At 35.7% G+C, this 22365-nt stretch overlaps 1 protein-coding gene across 3 annotated transcripts in view; it reads right to left on the bottom strand.

Annotated features, from left to right (window-relative positions):
* Positions 1-256: 256 nt before the first annotated feature.
* Positions 257-22365, bottom strand: part of GNAI1 (G protein subunit alpha i1) — an 84615-nt gene continuing 62506 nt past the window's right edge. For all 3 annotated transcript variants that reach the window (XM_042965276.1, XM_042965296.1, XM_042965286.1), the window contains 5 exons: positions 19930-20087; positions 16025-16153; positions 9811-9940; positions 8246-8399; positions 257-2323 (listed from right to left, as the gene is read on the bottom strand). In XM_042965276.1, coding sequence (XP_042821210.1) covers positions 2133-2323; positions 8246-8399; positions 9811-9940; positions 16025-16153; positions 19930-20087 — 762 coding nt within the window. In that variant the 3' untranslated portion in view covers positions 257-2132. The remainder of the gene's footprint in view (positions 2324-8245; positions 8400-9810; positions 9941-16024; positions 16154-19929; positions 20088-22365) is intronic.

Below are 22365 nucleotides of genomic sequence, written 5' to 3'. Positions count from 1 at the left end.
GAACTGGTAAGAACTGGGAGAATGGTGATGAACGTGGTTTGGGACATATGGACTTAAGGGCAGGCAGTAAATTCTCAGAAGGGGATATCAACCAGGCAGTTCTAAATGTGGCACCATATCTCCTGAAGAAACTTGAGGCAGGAAAAACTCAAGTTTGTGGAGATGAAATTGCAAAAAGATAAAGAATAAATGGGCATTCCATAGACTGATACTTAGTAAATCCTAATGTAAAACATGTGTTTAGTCAACAGGTTTGTAAAATTTTAAAAATTTAAATTTATTAGGATTTATTAGTAACACAATTACACAGAATAAAGTTCAGGAATTCACCAATTATGGTCACCAAGATGTGCTTCTTTGTGGCTTTTTAAACAGTATTTCTCAGGATTCATATTTATTCATAGTATAGGTGAATTTCATACATAGCTTCACAATAAGGATGTTACAGGTCTTCCATCAGTAAAATTAATGAAAACATCTTTCATGAAAGGCACGTAAAGAATCTAAACTAACACATTTAAGAAACTGTGATAACTTTGAATTTCTTTACATCACAAAGAAGAAAAACAAATCCCCAAAATATAACAGATGAAAATGTAGTCTGTGGTTACCCACACCCACACACACTTCAAGAAATATACTTCAACAAAATGACAGCACGTAACTAAGAAACTACTTATCCACAAAGCTTATTGAAGGACCTTTTTCAAGATGAGTAAAACAACAGAAGTAGGGTAGGGAATGCTGTTCATTTTGTTGAAATGAAGTCACAGAGACACATCATGAATCATGAAAAGAAATGGCTATCAAAGTCCAATATCTAGCTGATATGTAACACTTATTTGAGCATACATAAAATCACTGACTTTATTAAGTACTATTACTCATTTTCTAAGTGTAATTGCCCATTTAATTGTCAGAAATAATAGCACAATTTAAAAAGAAATATTAACTCAAGCAAGTGGTGGAAATTTGAGTACGAGAAAAAAGTAATTTTAATATATAGTGTGACAATTAAATTTGAAAGTAGTTACATATAGGAATCTAAAGCTTGCATTAGATCAGCAGCTGAATATTCAAAGATCTTTCTTGTTATCTTCCAAATAAGGAACTATCATGTATGCTAGGTACAAGGGATTTCCCAAAGGAAATACACAAATGAATGTCTCAAAATTCATTATGCTGACATATTTTTACCCACAAAATGCTCTCAATAATCCACCTAAACTTAGTTATAAATAAGAATGTAGTTATTTAAAGTGTATAAAAATTAATCTGGCATCACCTTTAAGGAAATGCATGAATACCATCCAAATATTAAAATCCAAAGTGAAAACAAACCAACTGAATAAAAATTAAGTGTTTATAGTAAGTCTGAGAGTATAGCCTCAAAAATCTGAAATTTCAGTTTTTCAAACCAAATCTAATGTAGAATTAGATCAGCATGCACTTTTAGAAGAAAAATTAAAATGCATACAATGTTTATATAACTGATCCAAAGGCAGGTATATTCATCCTAAGAACATTACAATAAAACACATTAAATTTAAAGAACAAATCATGTTATTAAAATAGTCTGTGCAATGTTTGTACAAATAACTTTGTTAAGATTACAAGTATACATATAATCAAGATAAGGGCTGCAATGTTTCCTAATATTAATAACTGTACTTAAAAATTTACAAGACATGAACATAAATAAAGCTGTTTAAAACTGGCAAACACGGTAATAGTCTGTCATTCAGTACAAAGTACTTAGTATTTCTGTTTATTACCAAAGCCATCACGCTAGAATAAGTTGCCACTCTTAAAGCCTAAAAGTAATGTGGAAAACAAAAGTTATAAATACATGTATACATACATTTGCATATTTACACGTAGGCAGAAATCATCAATACACTAGAGTCGAGCATTAACACTGCCCTTAGTTTCCCAGTGCAGGACCACCTCTCACATTTAAGAAAGGTCCTTCTATTACTTTCAGTTAAAAAAACACAACAGAACAACTTTGGTCAGGTCCCAGATACATCTGCTGTATACTACATTGTGTTGCTGCAAGACTCTAATTTAGAGAGATCCACACAGAAGTACTCATTTGGTTTGAAAATGCATTTTACCATTAACTGCAAAATTTAGAAGAGACCACAATCTTTTAGATTATTTTTTATGATGACATCTGTTACAGCATCAAAAACAAACTGCACATTCTTCGTATCTGTGGCACATGTGAAGTGGGTGTATATTTCCTTTGTGTCCTTTCTTTTATTGAGGTCTTCAAACTGACACTGAATATACGCAGCTGCCTCTTCATATGTGTTTGAGCCTGAGATGGGAGAAGGCAAGAACCATAAGGCGAAAAGTTAAAATGAGTACACATCTAAGCAAAATGGACCTGAAAATATTGAAATCAGTTCCATACATATAAAATATGTGGATTATGTCACTGTATTTTTCCTTCTAGAACAAGAGGAAGGCGTTCCTCTAAATGAAAAATACCCAATGTTAATTACCTTTCAATGACTGTTAAGTTACCCTTAAAAAAAAAAAAAAAAAAAAACAACACAACACACCAAAAGCATAGTATTCTTGGCTCCCCGGGGTCTTTGTTCCTGCCCAATCCAAATGCCAGATCTTCCTTTTTCTTCCCCTTTATACTCAACATCCCAACACCAAACCAACTCCCTTCCCTGATGGTGGTATGCTATTTCATTTCCAGTCTAGTGGATGATCTAGAAATTACCTGGTTGAATGGTAATCGGTATTTTTTATTCCCTTTCCTCTATACACATTAATTAGCATTTGTCACTCTTCTTTATTCAAAAATTGTAGACGGGTCTACAATGTGGTTTACGGCCATGAGGTTAAAAACTTCTGAGTAAACACTCCAGAAATGGTCCGTAGCTAATGATAATCACATGCACATGCAGCAATAGTTTCTAGGCAAGCCCTTGACAGACCTACCTACCTATGTTCATCATTAGACACATAAAGACTGTTAATAACAGAACTAACTTGTTAGGAAACAACCCACAAGTTTTGGTATATCTATACAACGAGCTGCCATACAGGAATGAGAAAGAATAAAAGGACTATTGCCACATACAACATGAATGTGTTCCATAAATACACTGTTGAACAAATGAAGCCAGACACAAGAAGAGTATATACTGTAGGACTCAACTGATGTTGGGAAAAAGAAGTTGGAAAACAATACAAATTAATCAATGAAGACAAAAGTCCTAATCACTCGGTGTGTTGAGGGTGGGGGCATTTGTTTAGACTGGGAGGCATGATGGAGTTTCTGGGAACCTGGAAATAATGCTGTCTCTTGATCTGAGTGCATATACCTGTGTTTTCCCTTTTTAAAATTTCAGTGAGCTTCACATTTATCCTAAATGTGCACGTATGTATAGATTTTATATGTGTACACACATGATACTTCAAAAACTGTTCCATTTAAAAAAAATTATTAGATCTCTCTCTTGCAGTAGTAACACAAAAGTATTTGCTGGGCTTTCAAGGTCCTCGGTTACCCAGCCTGCTTCGTAAAGCTATTCTGAGATCCTGTGGTCCACACCTGTAGCTTACTCTGTGTCAGCAGAACTCTATATAACCAACTCCCACCTGGGACCCTGCTCACAGAACTCTACCAGCTGCTTCACCAGCTACTGCAAATGATGCTGCAATAAACATGCAGGTAGCACCTATCTTTTTTAAGTCAGTGTTTTCATTTTCTTTAGAGAAATTTCCTGAAGTAGAATTGCTGGATATTTCTAATTTTTTTGGAATCTCCTTACAGTTCCCACAGGGGCTGCACACCAAATTACATTTTCACCAACAGGGCAAGAGAGTTCCCTTATCTCTATAACCTCACCACACTTGTTTTTTTGCTAATACCTATTCTAATCGGTGAGGTGGTAGTTCACTGTGGTTTTGATGTGCATTTCCCTGATGATTATAGAGATTCTGAGCACCTCTTCACGGACCTGCTGGCCTTTGTAGGTCTTCTTTTGGAAAAATGGCTCTTCAGACCCTCAGCCCATTTTTTAGTGGATTGTGTTTTTTGCTATTGAGTTGTAGGACTTCTTTATATATTTTCAATACTAACCCCTTATCAGATACATCATTTGCAAGTATCATCTTCCATTCCATAGGTTGCCTTTTCATGTTGTTGGTTTTCTTGGCTGTGCAAAAAACTTTATAGTTGGATGTGGTACTACTTGTTTATTTTTGCTTTTGTTGTCTTCACTTTTGATGTCTGATCCAAAAAATCATCACCAAGACTAACATGAAGGAGCTACTGCTTATATTCTTTCAGAAGTTTTATGGTTTGAGGTCTTTGATCCATTTTAAGTTAATTGTTTGCATGGTTTAATATAGTGGTCCAGTTTTCCCAGAACAATTTATTGACGAGACTATCTTTTCTTCATTGTATGTTCTTTGCTCATATGTTGTAATTTTTTGATCACATATGTGTAGGTTTATTTTCTGGGCTATTTCTCACATCTGTGTGTCTATTTTTGTGTCAATGCCATAATGTTTTGATTACTATAGCTTTGCAACACAGCTGAAAATCAGGGACCCTGCTGCCCCCAGCTCTGTTCTTTCTCAAGATTGCTTTGGCTATTCAGGTTCTTTTGTGGTTCCAAACAAATTTTAGGATTGTTTATGCTATTTCTGTGAAAAAGAATGCCACTAGTATTTTGAGAGGGATTGCACTGTATCTGTAGGTTGCTCTGGGGTAGTATGGTCATTTTAACAATATTTTTCTAATCCGTGAACATGAAATATCTTACCCTTACTTTTTCTTCTTCTATTTCACCAATGTCTTGGAATTTTCAGTGTAGAGATATTTTTAATTTCTCCCCTTCTTACATTTATTCCTAGTTATTTTTTTTCTTTTTGATGCAATTGTAAATGGTATTGTTTTCTTAATTTCTTTCTGATCATTCATCACTAGTGTATGGAAATGAAAAATATTTTTGCATATATACCATGTATCCTGCAAATCTACTAAATGCATTGATTAGTTTAACAGTTTAGTGGAGTCTTTATATATGTATACATATATAAAGATGTTGAATAATATGTATATATAATACTATAATCAAATAATACTATGTTGAATAAAAGTGGCAAGAAAGGGAGTCCTTGTTTTATTTCTGATGGGTTTCCTTGTTTTGTTGAAGTATGATCTTAACTGTGAGCTAATAAATGGCCTTTCTGTTTTGAGGTACATTATTTTGAGTTTTTAGCATAAATGAATGTCGAGTTTTGTCAAGTGGTTTTTCTGTATCATTTGAGAAGATCAAGATTTTTATCTTTAACATTTGCAAATCAATATGATATACCACTTTAACAAAATTGAACTACCCTTGTATCCCTGGAATAAATCCCACTATATCACAGTGTATAATTATTTTAAAATATTGTTGAATTTGGTTTGGTAACATTTTGTTGAGGATTTCTGCATTTAAGTTCACCAGGGGTACTGGCTTGTAATTTTCTTATGCCATCCTTGTCTAGTTTTGGTATTAGGGTAAAATGCTGTCCTCATAAAATGATTTTGGAAGTGTTCCTTTCTCTATTTTTCTTTTGCAAGAGCTTTAGAAGGACTGGTATTAATTATTCTGTAAATGCGGGTAGAATTCATCAGTAAAGCCATCTGGTCATGGACATATTTATTGAGAGATTTTGATCATGAAGCAATTGGTCTGTTTAGATTTTCTGCTTCTTCATGATTCAGTCTTAGTAGGTTCTAAGTTTCTAGGAATTTTTCTACTTTTTCTAGGCTGTCAAATAAGTTTATGTTTTAACTCTTTAGGTGGCTAGCAGACAACCATATACTTTACAAATCAAAATTGAGTTTATTGGTACTCTGAAATTCTAAAGCAATAAACTGTGTCTTATTGACAGATGTTAATGCAACCTGTCAGTTAAAAATATGTTTTGAGAAAAAAGCTTCTTGAACAGAGTGCAGAGCTTAACTTGCTGTATATATTATGGGTAGCTAGACTGCAAAATGCCAAGAACTAAGATACATGAATAAACTCATGAGCGTATTTCTCAATCTGACTTTAATTCTTAAGAATGGCAAAGATGTGGTGAGAAGGTAATAGGTATTTTCTAGATGTGATAGAACCGTCATGTATAAAGGCAAGTATGATCTGGTTCAAGAATGAAGAACTGGGAAGGATTGGTAATATAATTGAAAGGGAGATGGAGGATATTTGAGAAAACAGTAACAGGAGTTTCGGGTGTTAAAAAAACACGTATATGTTCAATAAGCAGCTGGAAACTCAAGCCTGAGGCTCTAGGGAGAAATTAGAGTTGACAATGGAGTTCAACGTAGTGAGGAAAAACATGACCATGAAAGCAGGGCGCGCTAAAAGATTGCAGGTTGCAGATGGAATGTGGTGAAATGCCAACATATTGATATTTTAACAGAAGAGGTGCAATAGGAGCAGGCAGAGGTGGAGATAAACCCACCTCTGCCTGCTCCTAGTTTAGAGGCTACACAGGCAGGAATTAAAAGTGGAGGTTGCAGCAAGAAGCAATGGAATCATGACTTAGAGCATGTAGTGAGGACTTTACATTCTAATCCTGATATTGGCATTGTGAAAACATTATGCAATACTCTCTGTGTTCAAAGATTGTGAGATCACGGATTCTTAGTAACTTGACAACATAAGAAATATCCTTTCTTGGCTGCTCTGAAATCCCTGTAGGTATGTGATATTTATGGATTAATTTGGGCAACTCTGGTAATATTAGAAAAAATGGCTACTTCATAATAGAAAATGACAAAAATAAACTGAAAGACAGATGAAAGTAAAGGCAAAACTGAGCCACCTTGACTCTGGATAACTTCAAACTCAGGACTACAAATAGTTTTATTCTTAATGAGCACTAAAATGTTTCTGAACAAGGTGACAGGATACAAGGACTTTCAAAAAGAACACGGAAGTTTAAAAATAAGCAACTGTGTGAAATTTTTTTGAATCAACGTATGGAAGTACACAAAATGACCTGCAATAATGAGTAGTGTGATTATATTTATCCAAGAATCTTCCCCTTTGGTTCTAATGAGAATTTAACTCTGGCAGTCTGGTTGTTAACGGGCTGGGTGCAGGCGCGCCCATAGACCTGGGGTTGGATTTAGACTGTCCTTGAGCCCCAGTGTTCTCACCTGCATGAGTGGGATGTAAGAGCACTGAAATCATAGGGCTGTTTTATCTTAGGCCTGTGAAAAGGCAGTAAATACTCAGTGTACTATTAATATACTCAATACAAGACTACCTTTGTGTTTATAATGAAACAAATTCTTGAGACTTTAAAAAAAATAAAGGATATGGTCAGGGCAACTTGTTTTCAATTAGCTAAATTAACCAGACTCTTCAGAATATTTGGGTTTAGAGACCATATAAACCAGTGGTAGTCAAACTCTCTTTGAGGCACAGAATCTTTCTTCCTCATTAAAATAAAATCTTATTCAGAAACCTAATATGTAAAACAGAGAAACAAAGTCACCCTGCTTTAATAAGAGAGATGCTGTGTGCATGGATGGGGAGGGAGGGAAGTATCTTTAGTCCCTGTACCTACTTTTCAGTAGCAGCCCAGGAGGTGCTCTAAGGAGCTAAACTAAAACCAAGTTTTAGCTCAACTTCTGATTTTACAAATGGGGTACTGAGACCCAGATAAATTACTTGCCTTGTTCAAGATCAAAGAGCTAGTTATGGAAATGCCAGGACCGCATTTCAGGTCTCCTTTTCTAAGTTCAGGCCATTGTCCACAGCAGGCGAATTTCAAGACCATTAAAAGTCTCCTTACCAGTGTTGGGATTACTTGTGAAACTGTGTGACTCCCCTGAAAAATAAGTGGTTCGCGGATTCCTTCTTCATTTATAACCCTTATAACTACGGTGCATGTTCTCTTATAGTAACATGCAGCTTTTTTTGTGTGTAAGAGTACATCCGTCTTTGAGATTAGACCGTGAACACAGACTGGTCTTATTTACTGTGCATCACACATACCTGACAGAAGATCATCATAAAAAAATTACCTAACAGCTTTTCCATTTGAATATGTTATTTCCAATAATCTTAGCTACACCTCAAGGAACTACTTGTACTTGAATGTAGTTTAATAATTTTAATTAAAGGTGATCTACAACTGAAATCTTGCCTTAGGGGAACTTCAGTTAGAAATACATGACTTGACAAGTTATCCACAGAAAGTAAAATACCTGCATATTCTGGATAGCATATAGTGAGAGGGCTCTTTTTGATTTTTTCTTCAAAGAGATCCTTCTTGTTTAGAAAAAGTATAATAGACGTGTCTGTAAACCATTTGTTGTTACATATGCTGTCAAACAACTTCATGCTTTCATGCATTCGATTCTGTAACAGGAAAGAATACAGTTTGTCACAACAGGAAGGGTTTTGAAAGTATTACTTTTAAAAAATAGTGTTATCAGAAGAGAGAGCTCGGTCAGCTGAAAAATAATGTAGCACAGAAATACATTCCCGCCATTTAAGAACAAGTATTGATTGCAGGTGAGATGAATGTGTACACTACTCATCACTTTTTGCATTCAACCCGTACTCGCACAGTGCCCACTATGTGTCACTGTACCTGGGAACACCCTGCTGCAGGACCCTGCAATCTAGAGACACCAAGTGTGAACATTCAAAAAGAGATCTCACTGTTACAAAGTTAATGGAAGCTTCTCCATTAAAAGATAAGTAAAGGTTTTTAAAAATTAATAAATTGAGCAATTAGCCCAACCCTCTAAATATAATGGTGTGTGAGAGATGGAATCCTCCACCCCAGTTTCCTGTTCTTCTAGTATACGTGGTATCAAAAGGACACTGACAGAAAGGAATATGGGATGGTGAACTGCACTATAATTGCACGTGCCTGATTTTAAAAATACAAAAGTGACATTTTGATCTCTTTTTCCCCAGTCTGTACTAAAGTTAATTTAGAATGACAGTGCTCTGAGGCGCCTGGGTGACTCAGCTGGTCAAGTGTCTGACTTCAGCTCAGGTCATGATCTCGCAGTTTGTGGGTTCAAGCCCCGCGTCGGGCTCTGGGATAATAGTTCAGGGCCTGGAGCCTGCTTCGGATTCTGTGTCTCCCTCTCTCTCTCAAAAATAAAGACTTAAAACATTTTTTTTTTAATGACAGCACTTTAGGAGCGCCTGAGTGGCTCAGTCGGTTGAGCATGTGAATCTTGATTTTGGCTCAGGTCTTGATCTTGCAGGTCATGAGTTTGAGTTCAGGCCCCGCAGAGCTTGCTTGGGATTCTCTCTTGCCCCCTCTCCCTCAAAAATAATAAACAAACATGTTAAGGATAAAAAATAAAATGACAGAACTTTAAATTTCTATATAAAAATATTTTCCCTAGATTAATGGTACATTGCAACACCTCTGAAAATTACACGGCAATAGCAAAGTATAACATGGATTAAAGATTACAGAGCTGGCAGAAGTAACAAGTGAAGAAAAATGAGCCTTGGACTATTACAGGAGTTTACTTTTAGTCACTTCCTAGATAGCAGATACAGGAAATGCATAATTAAGCATATCGGGTTGAAGGGAGATTAACTCTCAGTCTTTTCTTATTCTTGGGGTCCCTCTGTGCTTCTTTAGTGTACTTCCCTTTCAGTATATACAAAGAAGAGCCAGAGGAAAGAGCCTGAACTTTCAAATAACTCACGCCATTAGCGAGAATTACTCAAGAATTATTCTCAGAAAAATCCTTGGCAGTATCTCCAGCCCTTCATCTTTCACAGTGGTTCTACTTGCCATTTCCTCATCTTCGGCTAGAACCAGGTCATAGTCACTCAGAGCCACACAGAAGATGATGGCGGTCACTCCTTCGAAGCAATGAATCCACTTCTTCCGCTCAGATCTCTGTCCTCCCACATCAAACATTCTATAAGAGAAAAAAGGAGTTGGACATCACCTTAAATGTTAGAAAGGGGTTCTAGAATATCATCAAAAAAGCTCCAAATTGCAGGGGGAATGTGGGATGGGAGAAAAGAAAAGGACATTACACGGGAGGAAAATGATGTCACAAATTGGTTTTCACAAAGGGAAAAAAAAGTCTGGTTTTTAAAATTTTTGATTGAAAACAAAGCTCAAAATACCCTCAAAAAACAACACATTCATTAACATACGAGCTATGAGTAAACACTGAGAAGTCACAGGAAGCAACTAGGGAACGCAGAGATTAGAGTAAATTCAATTTGCCAGAGTCACAGAACATTAGAGGCAGAGGACATGGTCCCTTCTTCCCACCACAAAATGTTTTAATTCTTTCAGAGGCTAAAAGTAGGACTCTGACATAAAGGGGAAACCTCATTTCCAGGTAAGAAAATGCTGAGTGAGCAAGTGACACTTAGCTGGGGCCAACAGGTGGCCTAAATTAAAAAGCAAAGCCAAGGTATAGGAACAAAAATAAGAAATAGGAGACAAATGGGTTTCCTTACTGAATAGTCTTACAAGTTAGAGGAAAAAACCCAATTTTTATACAATGTTTAACTGCAGACTATTGTAGCCTGGTGTACAAGGTAGTAACACAAGCAGCATACAGAAAATGATCTTTTCATTTTTGTCTTATAAGAATTTATGAAGTTAAGCAAAAGTTGAAATGCACATAGATTGTTATGCAACCTAGAAATAACCACTCATATAATGGAAACACTATGCAAACTGGTGCATTTTAAAAGGCTCCATTCATCTAGATGGTGCACTAATTAAAATAGTCCCTATTTAATTCTCAGGCAAAAAGAATTTCCCTGCAGAATAGTATTGGCCTATAAAGCAAATCGGAGTACGTCAACTAATATTGTTACTTTTATCATTATTTCAATGCCGTTCATTCTATTGGGTTAGCTAGTGATTTGTTCCTTAAGTATGATATATAACAAAATGATTCTACCACACAGTAAATTAAAATGGGTTTAACACACAAAAAGGAGAGCTGGTAATAAAGATTAAATAAGAACAAAATAAAAGAAATTAAAATGATTACCCATTAACAGAATTTGAAAATAACCTTACCAAAAAGGCTTTATTTACTTTAGGTAACTTCTCTGATCCAATGTTACATGTATCTTGACCACTCAATATAAAATAACAAGCAAACCCTTTCCATCCCATCCGACATTTTCCTTCTGTGATGGTTTTGTGTGTCAATTTGGCTAGGCCATCATACGCAGTTATTTAGTCAAACACTAACCTAGGTGCTTCTGTGAAGGTATTTTACTGCTGTGCTTAACATCTAAAATCAGTAGTCTCTCAGCAAAGATTATCCCTGATAAGGGGAGAGACCTTATCCTATCAGTTGGAGGGCCTTAAGAACAAAAACTGAGGTTTCCCCCAAGGAAAATAAATTCTACCTCAAGACTGAAACATCAGTTCCTGTCTGAGCCTGCTGCCCTGCCCTACAAACTTGACACTTGCCAGGCCCCATGGTCACTAAGTCAATTCCTTGAAATGGACAACCCTGACGTTAGTGCTCAGAGTGGGGTGCTGCTGTAACCAACACCTAAAATGGGGGAAGTGGTTATGGAATTGGATACTATGTAGAGACTGGAACAACCTTGAGTTACTACACAATAAAAGCCCAGATTGTTTTGAAAAGATGGCTGGTTCGAAACAGACATCTAAGGTAATAATTCTGGAGATGCTTGGGAGTGAAAGGATGGCAGAAAAGCTTCGATCTTAGAGGATATACATATATCATTCATGAACATGATGTTAGGAGATTTTTTGATGAGGTTCCAGAAGGAAATGAGAAATGTGTTACTGGACACTGGAGCAAAGGCAATTCTTGTTGTAAAGTCGCAAAAACTAGGGCTGGCTGTTAAGAAATTAACTTGAATGTTGGCTGAGGAAATTTCCAAGCAAAATGTGCAGGGTATGGCTTTGGTTCACCTTGTGGCTATAGTAAAATATAAAAGGAAAGAGAAACTGAGGCGGGAACCAGGGAAGAAGCCCATGTGTCAAAGGCCAAGGAACACCAAGGATTTCCAACCACTACAAGAAGCAGGAGGAGGCATGAGAGGATTCTTCCCAAGAGCCTTCAGAAGAAGCACAGTTGTGCAGACATGTTGATTTTACACTTCTAGCCCCCAGAATTATGAAAGAATATATTTCTGTTGTTTTATGCCACCGAGCTTGTGGTAATTTGTTATAGCAGCCCTAGGAAAGTAATATATCCCCCCTACCTTGTTTTATTCTTCGTTATAGTGATTATCACCTCCTGAACATCTGAACATTTATCTCCCTTCCCCCAACAATGTAAAGACAAAGACTTTGTCATACTTCACAAATATTTGTTGAATGAATGCATGAACTATGTCTACAGAATATTTTAAAACACCTTCAAGCAATAATAGACTAGCTTTACTACGTTAAAGATCCACGTCTTGCAAGGCACCTGGGTGGCTCAGTCAGCTACGCTTCTGACTTCAGCTCAAGTCATGATTGCATGGTTCATGGATTCAAACTCCATGTCGGGCTCTGTGCTGACAGCTCAGAGCCTGGAGCCTGCTTTGGATTCTGTGTCTCCCTCTCTCTCTCTCTGCCCCTCCCCAACTCATGATCTGTCTCTATCTCTGTTTCTCTCAAAAATAAACAAACATTAAAAAAAAAAAAAAGATCTAGGTCTTCCAGTTATGCTGTAGGAATGTTACATATAAAAAGGCTTTTTAACTTATAATCAAGTAATTTACAGAAGAAATCTCCTAAATTTATTCAGTTTAGAAATGAATAAACTGATACTTCTCAAACTTCAGTATAAATCAGACTCACCAGGTGCATAAAGTTGATTCTGCTGGTCCGGGGACCATACTTTGAGAATCACTAGTCTAATTCATTAGCCAAGGAACAAAAATGACTAAAATCTAATGTAACAAATGACTGTGCATAAGGCATTATTCCTTTTTCACACATACTTTAGAATTATCTTCAAATTCTGAACTTTTTAAAAAATCATCAAAAACAAAAATATGTTCTCCTTCATATGAACAGATGAAACTTTTTTCTAGCATCAAATAGGAAGTGGATTTGATTTTTCTCAGGTTTCTTTTAGGGAGAGAGGGGAAAGTACAAGGGGATATTGAAGATCATGAGATTTTTTTTTTTTTAATTTTTTAATGTTTGTTTATTTTTGAAGGAGAGACAGATAGAATGTGAGTGGGGAAGGGCAGAAAGAGAGGGAGACATAGAATCCTAAGCAGCATTCAGGCTCTGAGCTGTCAGCACAGAGCCCGATGTGGGGCTCAAACTCACAAACCATGAGATCATGACGTGAGCTGAAGTCAGATGCTTAACCTACTAAGCTACCCACGCATCCCCCCCACTTTTTTTTTTTAAGAAAGAGTGCAAGCCAGGGAGAGGGGCAGAGGGAAAGGGAAAATCTTAAGCAAGTTCCACTCCCAGCACAGAGCCCAAAGCAGGGCTCAATCCCATAATCCTGAGATCATGACCTGAGCTGAAATGAAGAATTGGACACTTCATCAACTGAGCTACCCAGGTACCCCCAAGAAGATCCTGAGATGTTCTGACATTCTCAGACTGTCATCTGATAGCACAGTGATCAAGACTCACTGGTACAAAGCGCTGACCGTATGTGCATGTCAACCCTGTAAATACACTCCAAAACCCACTTTACATTTACAGTACTATATGAAAGTAACATAAATTTGTCTTATAATTTTATAATAGAAGGGATGCTTTAATTCTGTATTTGGCAAAAATATTATAGTAAAATTGCTGATTCCTTAAAAGCAATATAGTAGTCCACAGAGACACTTTCCACACTCACAGAGGTGATAAATATATTCTAAAATTATTGTGCTTTATTGTCTCATTTTAAATTTAATTCCAATCATACCAAAATTACTGAAACTGAAATTTTACATCAGCCATTCATTAAAATGAGACGATGAATTATAATACAAAGCACACAAAATTCAAGAGTTCCCTGTAGAATTATTCTAAGTATATTTCTGCCCTCATTCTTCTGAGACAACATATAAAAAGCAAAGTTGGAACCATATGTTTACAATGATAGTAATTTAACAGAACCCAAATCCAAAATAAGACAAAGTTTATCTGAAGTTCCTGACAAACCTATGCTTAAGGCAGCAAGTGAAAACAGTAATGAAACACATCCTGTGAAATTCTACCTCACCCAAGGAGACTAAAGATAAAGGGACTTCCTGGGGGTATCATGGTGAGAGAGAATTTACAGAATCTCAGCACTTGCTTGAGGATGAAATGACAACTTCGAGAAATTGAGGGTAGAATGAAGAGCATGGTCGGGAAAGCGAATGTTTACGATTAATCTAACCAACACTGAAAGTGAATTTTGTACAGATTCCATCAAGTGCCACATGACAGACTGCGCATTTAGCACTGTGCCTTCCCACTGACAGAGCTCTTCCCTCTACAACATTCCCCTGAGAGGCAATCACCCCATTTATGTTTATACCTCCAACAGTGGGCCAGAGTGTAATACCTTCTGGTAAGACTCTTAACCAATCATCCTCTTTACCTAATAGGGAAACTTAATTCAAGTATTCTTACTTGCTAACTGCCAACTCCATGCATTTTCTCCTCAAACTACATTTGTTAGAACAAAGCCATTATCTGAACATAATGACTTAAGTTTGCTTTTAAAATATGGTCTTTAAAACAAAGTAAACAAAAAACAAAACAAACCTTTGGAGCCTCATTCTGACAGTGAGCTTCCTTATTTTATAACTTTAAGATAAATATGACAATAGTTCTCAGATCAGACATATCAGACTATTTAAATATTCATGTTTTACTATTCCTGACTGGTCATTTAATATCCTAAAAGTAGTAAACAGATGAAAAGAAAGTAAATGATTTTGATAAGAGCTATTGCCAGCAAGGAAAAAAGTCCAGTGACCGCTTCAACAAAACTTTACCAAGTATTAAAGTACAAAGTTACATGGTCAGATAGACTAATTATGATCTGTAATTCTCTTTAAAAAAGGCAGGGCGATGTTTGGATTTGGGTTTTTTTCTTTTTGGAGGGAAGCTGCCATGGAAAATTAAAATTCAATTTTAGTTTGCTGGAAAACTCAATTACATGAACCACTGAATGTAGAATAAATCAGTGACAAGCGGTAATAAAAAAAATGTATTTAAGATATTCAGGGAAGGAGTCAGAAGTACAGTTGCATATAGGTAACTACTTTCCACAACTTATTTATAAAGAAGCTCACCAATATGTTTGTTTTTTATCTTTGACTATAAATCTTTTTTAGATGCTCTCAGAAATTCTGCTTTATTATTTACTATTTCAGAGCACTAGAGTTAACTGAAGCAAAGTCCAAGTGGTTTTTTCATGCTTTAAAAAAGAGGAACACAGGTCTGTAAATCTGAATGCAATGTTTCACTGAGAGTCCCTGGGTCTGGTCTGTCACGACCCGAGTGGACTGGACAAAGTGAGCATTTCCAATGGCTCCAAGTCTGTGCTTCTCTACTCAAACCTCAGTAAGTCAATATTCATTACATTCTACATTAAACGAACATTTTTCAACCTAAAAAAGTACACACGTTTGCATGAATAAGAATTTTCATGAAAACTTTTAAAAAGGTACCCTTCACTTTTAGTATTTCCATAAATAAGCATTTATTCAATCAGTAATTTTTTGTGAAGAATGTAGGACAACACTGTATAATATCAGAGTAATATTTTCTATTCAGAAATAAAAGTCAAAACCTATTTTTATTTAAATCACTTTGAAAAATCTAGGCAAAAGAGACTGCATGGCCATTTTTTCTCAAATAAAAATACAAATATTCCTTCTGAGAATGTTTGTTACCCTTTTACCCAAAAATGCTTTGTCCAATAACCTAAGAAAAGTTTTCTTTTGTAATTTTTAGCTCAGTTTTTAAATACTTTTACCACTTTTTTACTAAACAAGGTGTTTTATATCTAAATTTGTAAATTATATGCTTTGCAGCTACTCACTTAAAATGAAGATCTTTGAAAGTAAAATGGGTTTCAACAATTCCTGTAGTTTTCACTCTAGTTCTGAGAACATCTTGTTGAGTTGGAATGTAGTTTGGTTGTGCTATTCTGTCCAAGTCATTCAAATAGCTGAAAAAATAAACAAGACAATAAGCTAATCGTTAATACAGCCATTAAAGATCTCCTCAATCAAGGAGTAAAACATTTTGATGCATGCAATATTCAAATTACTGGAAATCGTTACATTTCTCGGTAATAAAACAATTTAAGTTTATATGTTCTATTAACTCCCACTGAAATGAAAACCTTTATATAAGTCTCCAGCCACAAAGCTCTTTTAACACTTTTCAAGTGTTGTATTCTTTGTTTCCTAAGGACACTAGTCATTCTCCTTGTTGGAAACAAAACAGAGTAACAACTTCTTAAAAACCACACAAAACCAACTGTACACTACAAGTTTGTTTCTTAAAATTCTTTACTACACATTTTTTATATAGCACTGTGTTTATTTTCCAGACATTACTCTTGAGGATTCTGAGAATCTTACACTTTAAAGAAACTAATGAGTAACCTCTAGTCGAAGGCTGAATTCAACACTGTTCCTTTTCAACCAGCCTTAAGTTACACATAGGAAAACAGCACACATGCTCTTTTACTCTGCATTTTACTGGCTCTCTAAATCAATATTCGTATTTTACTTCTCACTGATTTTAGTCACCCACCCATTCAAAACTCTCTGCCAATGATGCCAAATATGTTGTGCTATTCAAATGTAGTGGTGTCATACCACGAAATTATTCTGTGTAAATTATCTCATGCCATTTTATATAGTAAATAATGTTGTAGAATGTCCAAATAGAGAGAGATTAATGTGAACCTCGGTGGTTAAAGAAGCATTCATGGGTGGTGAGGGGTTTAAACAGAAATCTGAATGATGGGACAGAAAAAAAAGAGAATGCCATCCACATGAGGAGAATTAGTAAAACAGTATGGAGACAGGAACAGTCACATCTCGTTTCTCAGAAAGCAAGGCCCCTAGGAAGGGTGATGCAGAAATTCAAAAGAGAAGTCTGGACTTAATCTTAAGGTCAGCTGATCGTGGGGACCATCCCTATAGTGTCTTCTAATAGCTGAGAGTAATCAATGACGATTTAGAAGATACATCTATGTTTATTACAGAGAGGCACTAACCACTGCAATGTTAATTGAGGTTATCCTCTGAAACTGTTCCTTAGCCATTTACAACAGGTCTTGCGAACAAAAGGAGCTTAATAAATATTTGATTTGTAGACATGGAGGTCAAAAGCTATCCAAACACTGAGTAATCAAAAATGTTTTAAAGACAGTTAAGTATATGTATGTGATACTAGAATACAACGAGAGAGGACACCTTGAGTTATCAGTATTATTTGCTGAACTTAAAAGAATCTTATCATCTAACTGCACTGGTAATAATCCCCCAGTACTTATCTGTGTTTTTAATTCCACATATATAACGTTATGTATTATTGTAAGAAAATCTAACTTAATAAACAGGCCATGGCAAGATTTTACTCATTGTCCCTTTTAAGTAGTGTTACTCTCAAAATGGGCTTTGATTACTCAGATTCATTTCTTTGCTTAAAACTGCTTCAGAATTGCCTCTAAAGATAACGCACATTTATATTTCAACATGACAAATAAGAAAAACCGGCACTATGAAAAACTCCAATTGTTTTAAATGATCACAAATTTAAAGTAAACTGGTGCTTGGACAGTCGTAATGGGCAACTTGGCAGCCCCCCACCCCCGCTCTGCCCCGCCCCCCCCCCCCCAGTCAAAAACTCGGAAATCAAGATGTACTGTAACCACCGTGGAGGAGAAAATTTCTGTGACTTCCTTCATTCTTGGAAAATGGTTCCATTATTGCCATCTTAAGGTCAGAACCACTAGTAATGAACTACTGGGGAGACAAAATGGCTTATTCTTCTCAGTGAAGCCTTGGCCATTAGACTGCAGGGGTCCAGGAAGTACCACCATATGGGGAAACACACTTCGGTCGATTGTCCCCGAGAAGCACCCCTTTACTACTGAAAAAGCTCCCCTTGGTGGGCTCGGCTAAGAGCAGTCTTCTCAACATGACAGGGATTCCCATTTAGATCTTTCTGCAGGTGCTCGTGGTGCTAAAGCAAATAATATGGTGTAACAGTTATGTTCTTCTGTAAATAATTTTTTTTCTAATTTCTCTTCTACCTTCTGTAAAGTATGGTTTGTTAGTTCATTCATTACTAAACAAAGGCACAGTGAATGACAATTATGTGTCAGGCAATGAAGAAAGAACATACGGTAAAAGCAGACCTTACTGAATTTACAGTGTAGTGGCAGAGGCAGGAAGTAAATAATTTCAACAAAAATACAAATCAAATTATTCAAAGTAAATGTAAATCTGTCAGCGTTCTGAAAAAAAAATTTTGTGTACTGTAAGTATATAAAACAGGGAGGCAAAGACCTAATCAGTGAGTCAAACTCACTGATGAAAAGATGACAAAGGCAAAGATGACACCAGTGGAACTACATATTCGGTAACATGTGACTTATACGTGTATAAAATACGTACATACTAACATGTATGGTGTATAGAGTGGCAAAGCATTAAAACACAGACCAGAAAATAGAGCATGACAAAAATGGGCATGGGTTCCACAAAAATGTCTGTTATTTACTCATCTGCACTAAACCACTCATGTGACACATACTGAGTACTCTGATGTGTAACCAATGACATGCGACGTGGTAATCAGGAAGAGCCATACCCAGTTTGTTTTTCACTGTGAAGTATGTGTATTTACCTAAATCTTACTAATACCCATCATCTTCTATCTTATTCTCACTTGTGTCCCTAAAAGCCAATAGCTCTTTCAAGAAAATGGAACAACCTTGGGAAGCAAAATGAGTGCAGCAGAGCACATGTCTGAAGACCAATCAAGGCCATTCATATCTGACATTTCTGCTGAGTATGTGTGCCAAATAATGGAAACAAATACTTGATTTTTTTATCAAGTGATCTGCTAGATCACCAAGCAGAAAGCTCCCTGACCAGGTTTTATCACAACTTGCTTTATGAACTTTCTGTGGCCACCATCCAAAAAAATCAGGGTAGATTTTTCTTACAAAATACTGATGTCTAGTGCAACAGGGAACATACAGTTGATAATTTTCAAGTATACAGCTACAGAAGATATCTTGGGATCACCATATACCCCTTCACCATACACACAAAGTGCCTGTCACTGGATGAGTAACTCTTCTCAGGCACTATTAGTATAATGAAAAGAACAAAATCAGGGTTGCCTGGGTGACTCAGTCATTTAACTTTCTGACTCTTGGTTTCAGCTCAGGTCATCATCTCACAATTTCGTTGAGTTTGAGCCCCGTGTCTGGCTCCACACTGACAATGAGGAGCCTACGTGGGATTCTCTGTCTCCCTCTCTCTCTGCCCCTCCCCCACTCATGCCGTCTTTGTCTCTCTAAAAATAAATAAATGAAACTTAAAAAATAATAAAAAGAACAAAATAAGTTACCCTCCCCTTGGGCTAGTCCCGGGAAAACTAGAGATATACCCAAATTCAGAGTGAACTTTGTGAAGTTCCAATTATTTTCTTGGAAATTCACTGGAAAAAGTCCATTCTGCATGTTTCAATTAGAGTTACATAAGCATGAGTCTCTTGAGACACTTCTGAAGGCAGAGAAAATAACTGCAATGCTATCTACACATAAAAAATAAAGTTTTCAAATACTGTCATCCTGAATATCCTGAGTTTTACAAGAATGTGTCAGCCAATTCTGCAATAGCATTGACTTGGAGGTATATTTGACTTCCAAGTAATTATTCATGATAGTTTAGTTCTAAAGTTATGATTACTTACTATGCTGCGGAATCATTAAGCTGGTACTCTCGGGATCTGTTGAAACAGGCTTGTACACCACTATCTTTCCACAATCTCTTTATAACTCCGGCAAGTTCTGCAGTCATAAAGCCTTCTTCAGCGGCTCCAGCAAGCACAAACAGTTGGCGGGCATCATCCTGAACATTCAAAGACCATTTTTTTTTTTTTAAGTGAAGAGAGACACATTACAGGGTAAAATTACAAAGGGAGGCATTGCAGATTATAAGAAAAGTGCAACAGTGAACTTCCTTTGTTTTTCATTGGGGTCAGAACTTAATTCTCAATAGCACCACTTAAAAAACTGGCTTAACTAAAAGAGTAATCTTCAATCATGAGTCTATGTTTTATAATATCAGTAACAGCTATCAAGGCACTAGGAAAACTGGAAGAATGACAGACTACACTTACAACTCAAGAGGGGATCCATTAAGTGACTATTCATGATCTCTCACAGTTTTTTTGTGCACTGATAATGATCAGTTTTGAAAACAGAGAAATAATATATGTCACCCCTCCCTCCCAAAATGTTTCTAAGAAACACACTAACACCATTAAAGATTATTTTAAGATAGAATCTAATTAAATGTTAGCTTTCTGATCTTCTTTACACAAGGAACAGATTTAATTCAGAGAAGGGAGAAATCAATGTGGAATAGGCAGTTTCACATAGAACTATTTTCTCAGATTTTCAGGAGACCTTATATATGTGTGTGTGTGTGTGTGTGTGTGTGTGTGTGTATATATATTTTGTGACATATATATATATATACATATGTATGTATATACATATATATATGTATGTATGTGTGTGTGTGTGTGTATATATATATATATATATATATATATATATATATATATATATGTATTAAATCAATGGGCCAGGGGTGGGGGGCAGGTGTTTGCTCACGCAGGCATAGAAAAAAACAAAATAAACACAGCTATGAAGTAGAAATACAATGCATACTGAAGACAGCATGCAAAATATTTTAAGTGAAGGAATGCTGTGTATAAAGTTAATTAAATTTTCCTTACGTTTTGAGGCTACAAATATTTAGTATTATGATCCACAGGTAATCAACCACACTAGTTTAGTGCTGTCCAAAGGAAATACAACATGAGACACTGATGTACTTCTAAATTTTCTAATAGCCATATTTGTAAAAGCAAAAGAAAGGTGAAATTAATATAATAAGATGTTTTGTTTAACCTCTACCTAAGATGACATTTCTACATGAAATCAAAATAAAATTATTGGGATATTTCACATTTTTATACATATTTAGTGTTCAGAATCTGACATTTATTTTTACAAACAGCATATCTCAATTCAGATGAGACATTTCTAATACTCAATAACCATATGTGGGTGGGGGCTACACTGCTGGATAACAGCAAAAGAGTATAAAACTGGATTAACTATAGTTTTCAGGTAAGAACATAGTTAATCTAAAAATAGGGGAGATATGAAATTGCTATCTTCATAGAGATTCTCTGTAGCCTAAGACTTACAGCTTTACATTAAGTCAGTGGACAATCCCTAGTTTTTCTAAACAAGGGGCATTTTCCCAAAGTACTACAGTAAATGTTTATGAAGTGATGACACACATAAGGTATACAGTAGAGAAGCCATTTGGTGACACAGGACAGCAAACGTATTAGCTGACAGTAAAATTCATTCTGCTGCCAATTTGTGAACCTTTTTTTTTTTTTCCAGATAGAACCCATACTGAAAAATAATTAAGTATCTCAGCATGGGAACATATTATTCAAGCATATGTTTCCCTTTTTAGTAAATCACAAGAGAAATGCATGCAAGCAAGTAACACATGTACAATAACCTTAATAAAACCCAATATAACATGGTTTCAAGTTCATTCTTAGCACCATTTACCTAATTACAGAAAACATTCAGTTTTCCAAATAACTGTCTATATATGAGAAATTTCTAAATTTGGCCATTGTTATTAACATCACACAGAATTTTCTCCATTTCAGAAAAGCACTTTTCACTTAAGTAGTTTTTAATGAGCTTTCATTATGATATATTTATTCAATTTCATTAAAATTTCTTGACAGAAAACACTAATGACTTCTGGTATGGGTCTTAAGATCACATTCTCTTCAAACTGTCTAGGAAGAAGCCTGAAGAAAAAGACATGAGAAACTTTGGAAGTGTACTTATAAACTGTACTGTTACATTCAAAAATGTCTCTTCTTCACAAAATGTAAAATAGTCTCTTTTCCTTGAAAAACGAACTAGAATATTCACTACCGTGTCATTAGGAGGACATTCAGAGGTCTATCAATTACACCTTCTGGTAATACATTTAAACTTATTTAAATTTATTCTTATTCTTAAACTTATCTTATTCTTAAACTTATTCTAAAAGTACTTTAGAAATCATTCTACCTAAA

This window comes from Panthera tigris, chromosome A2, assembly GCF_018350195.1.
Source record: "Panthera tigris isolate Pti1 chromosome A2, P.tigris_Pti1_mat1.1, whole genome shotgun sequence".
Taxonomy (NCBI): domain Eukaryota; kingdom Metazoa; phylum Chordata; class Mammalia; order Carnivora; family Felidae; genus Panthera; species Panthera tigris.
This window is presented reverse-complemented; position numbering and strand designations above follow the sequence as displayed.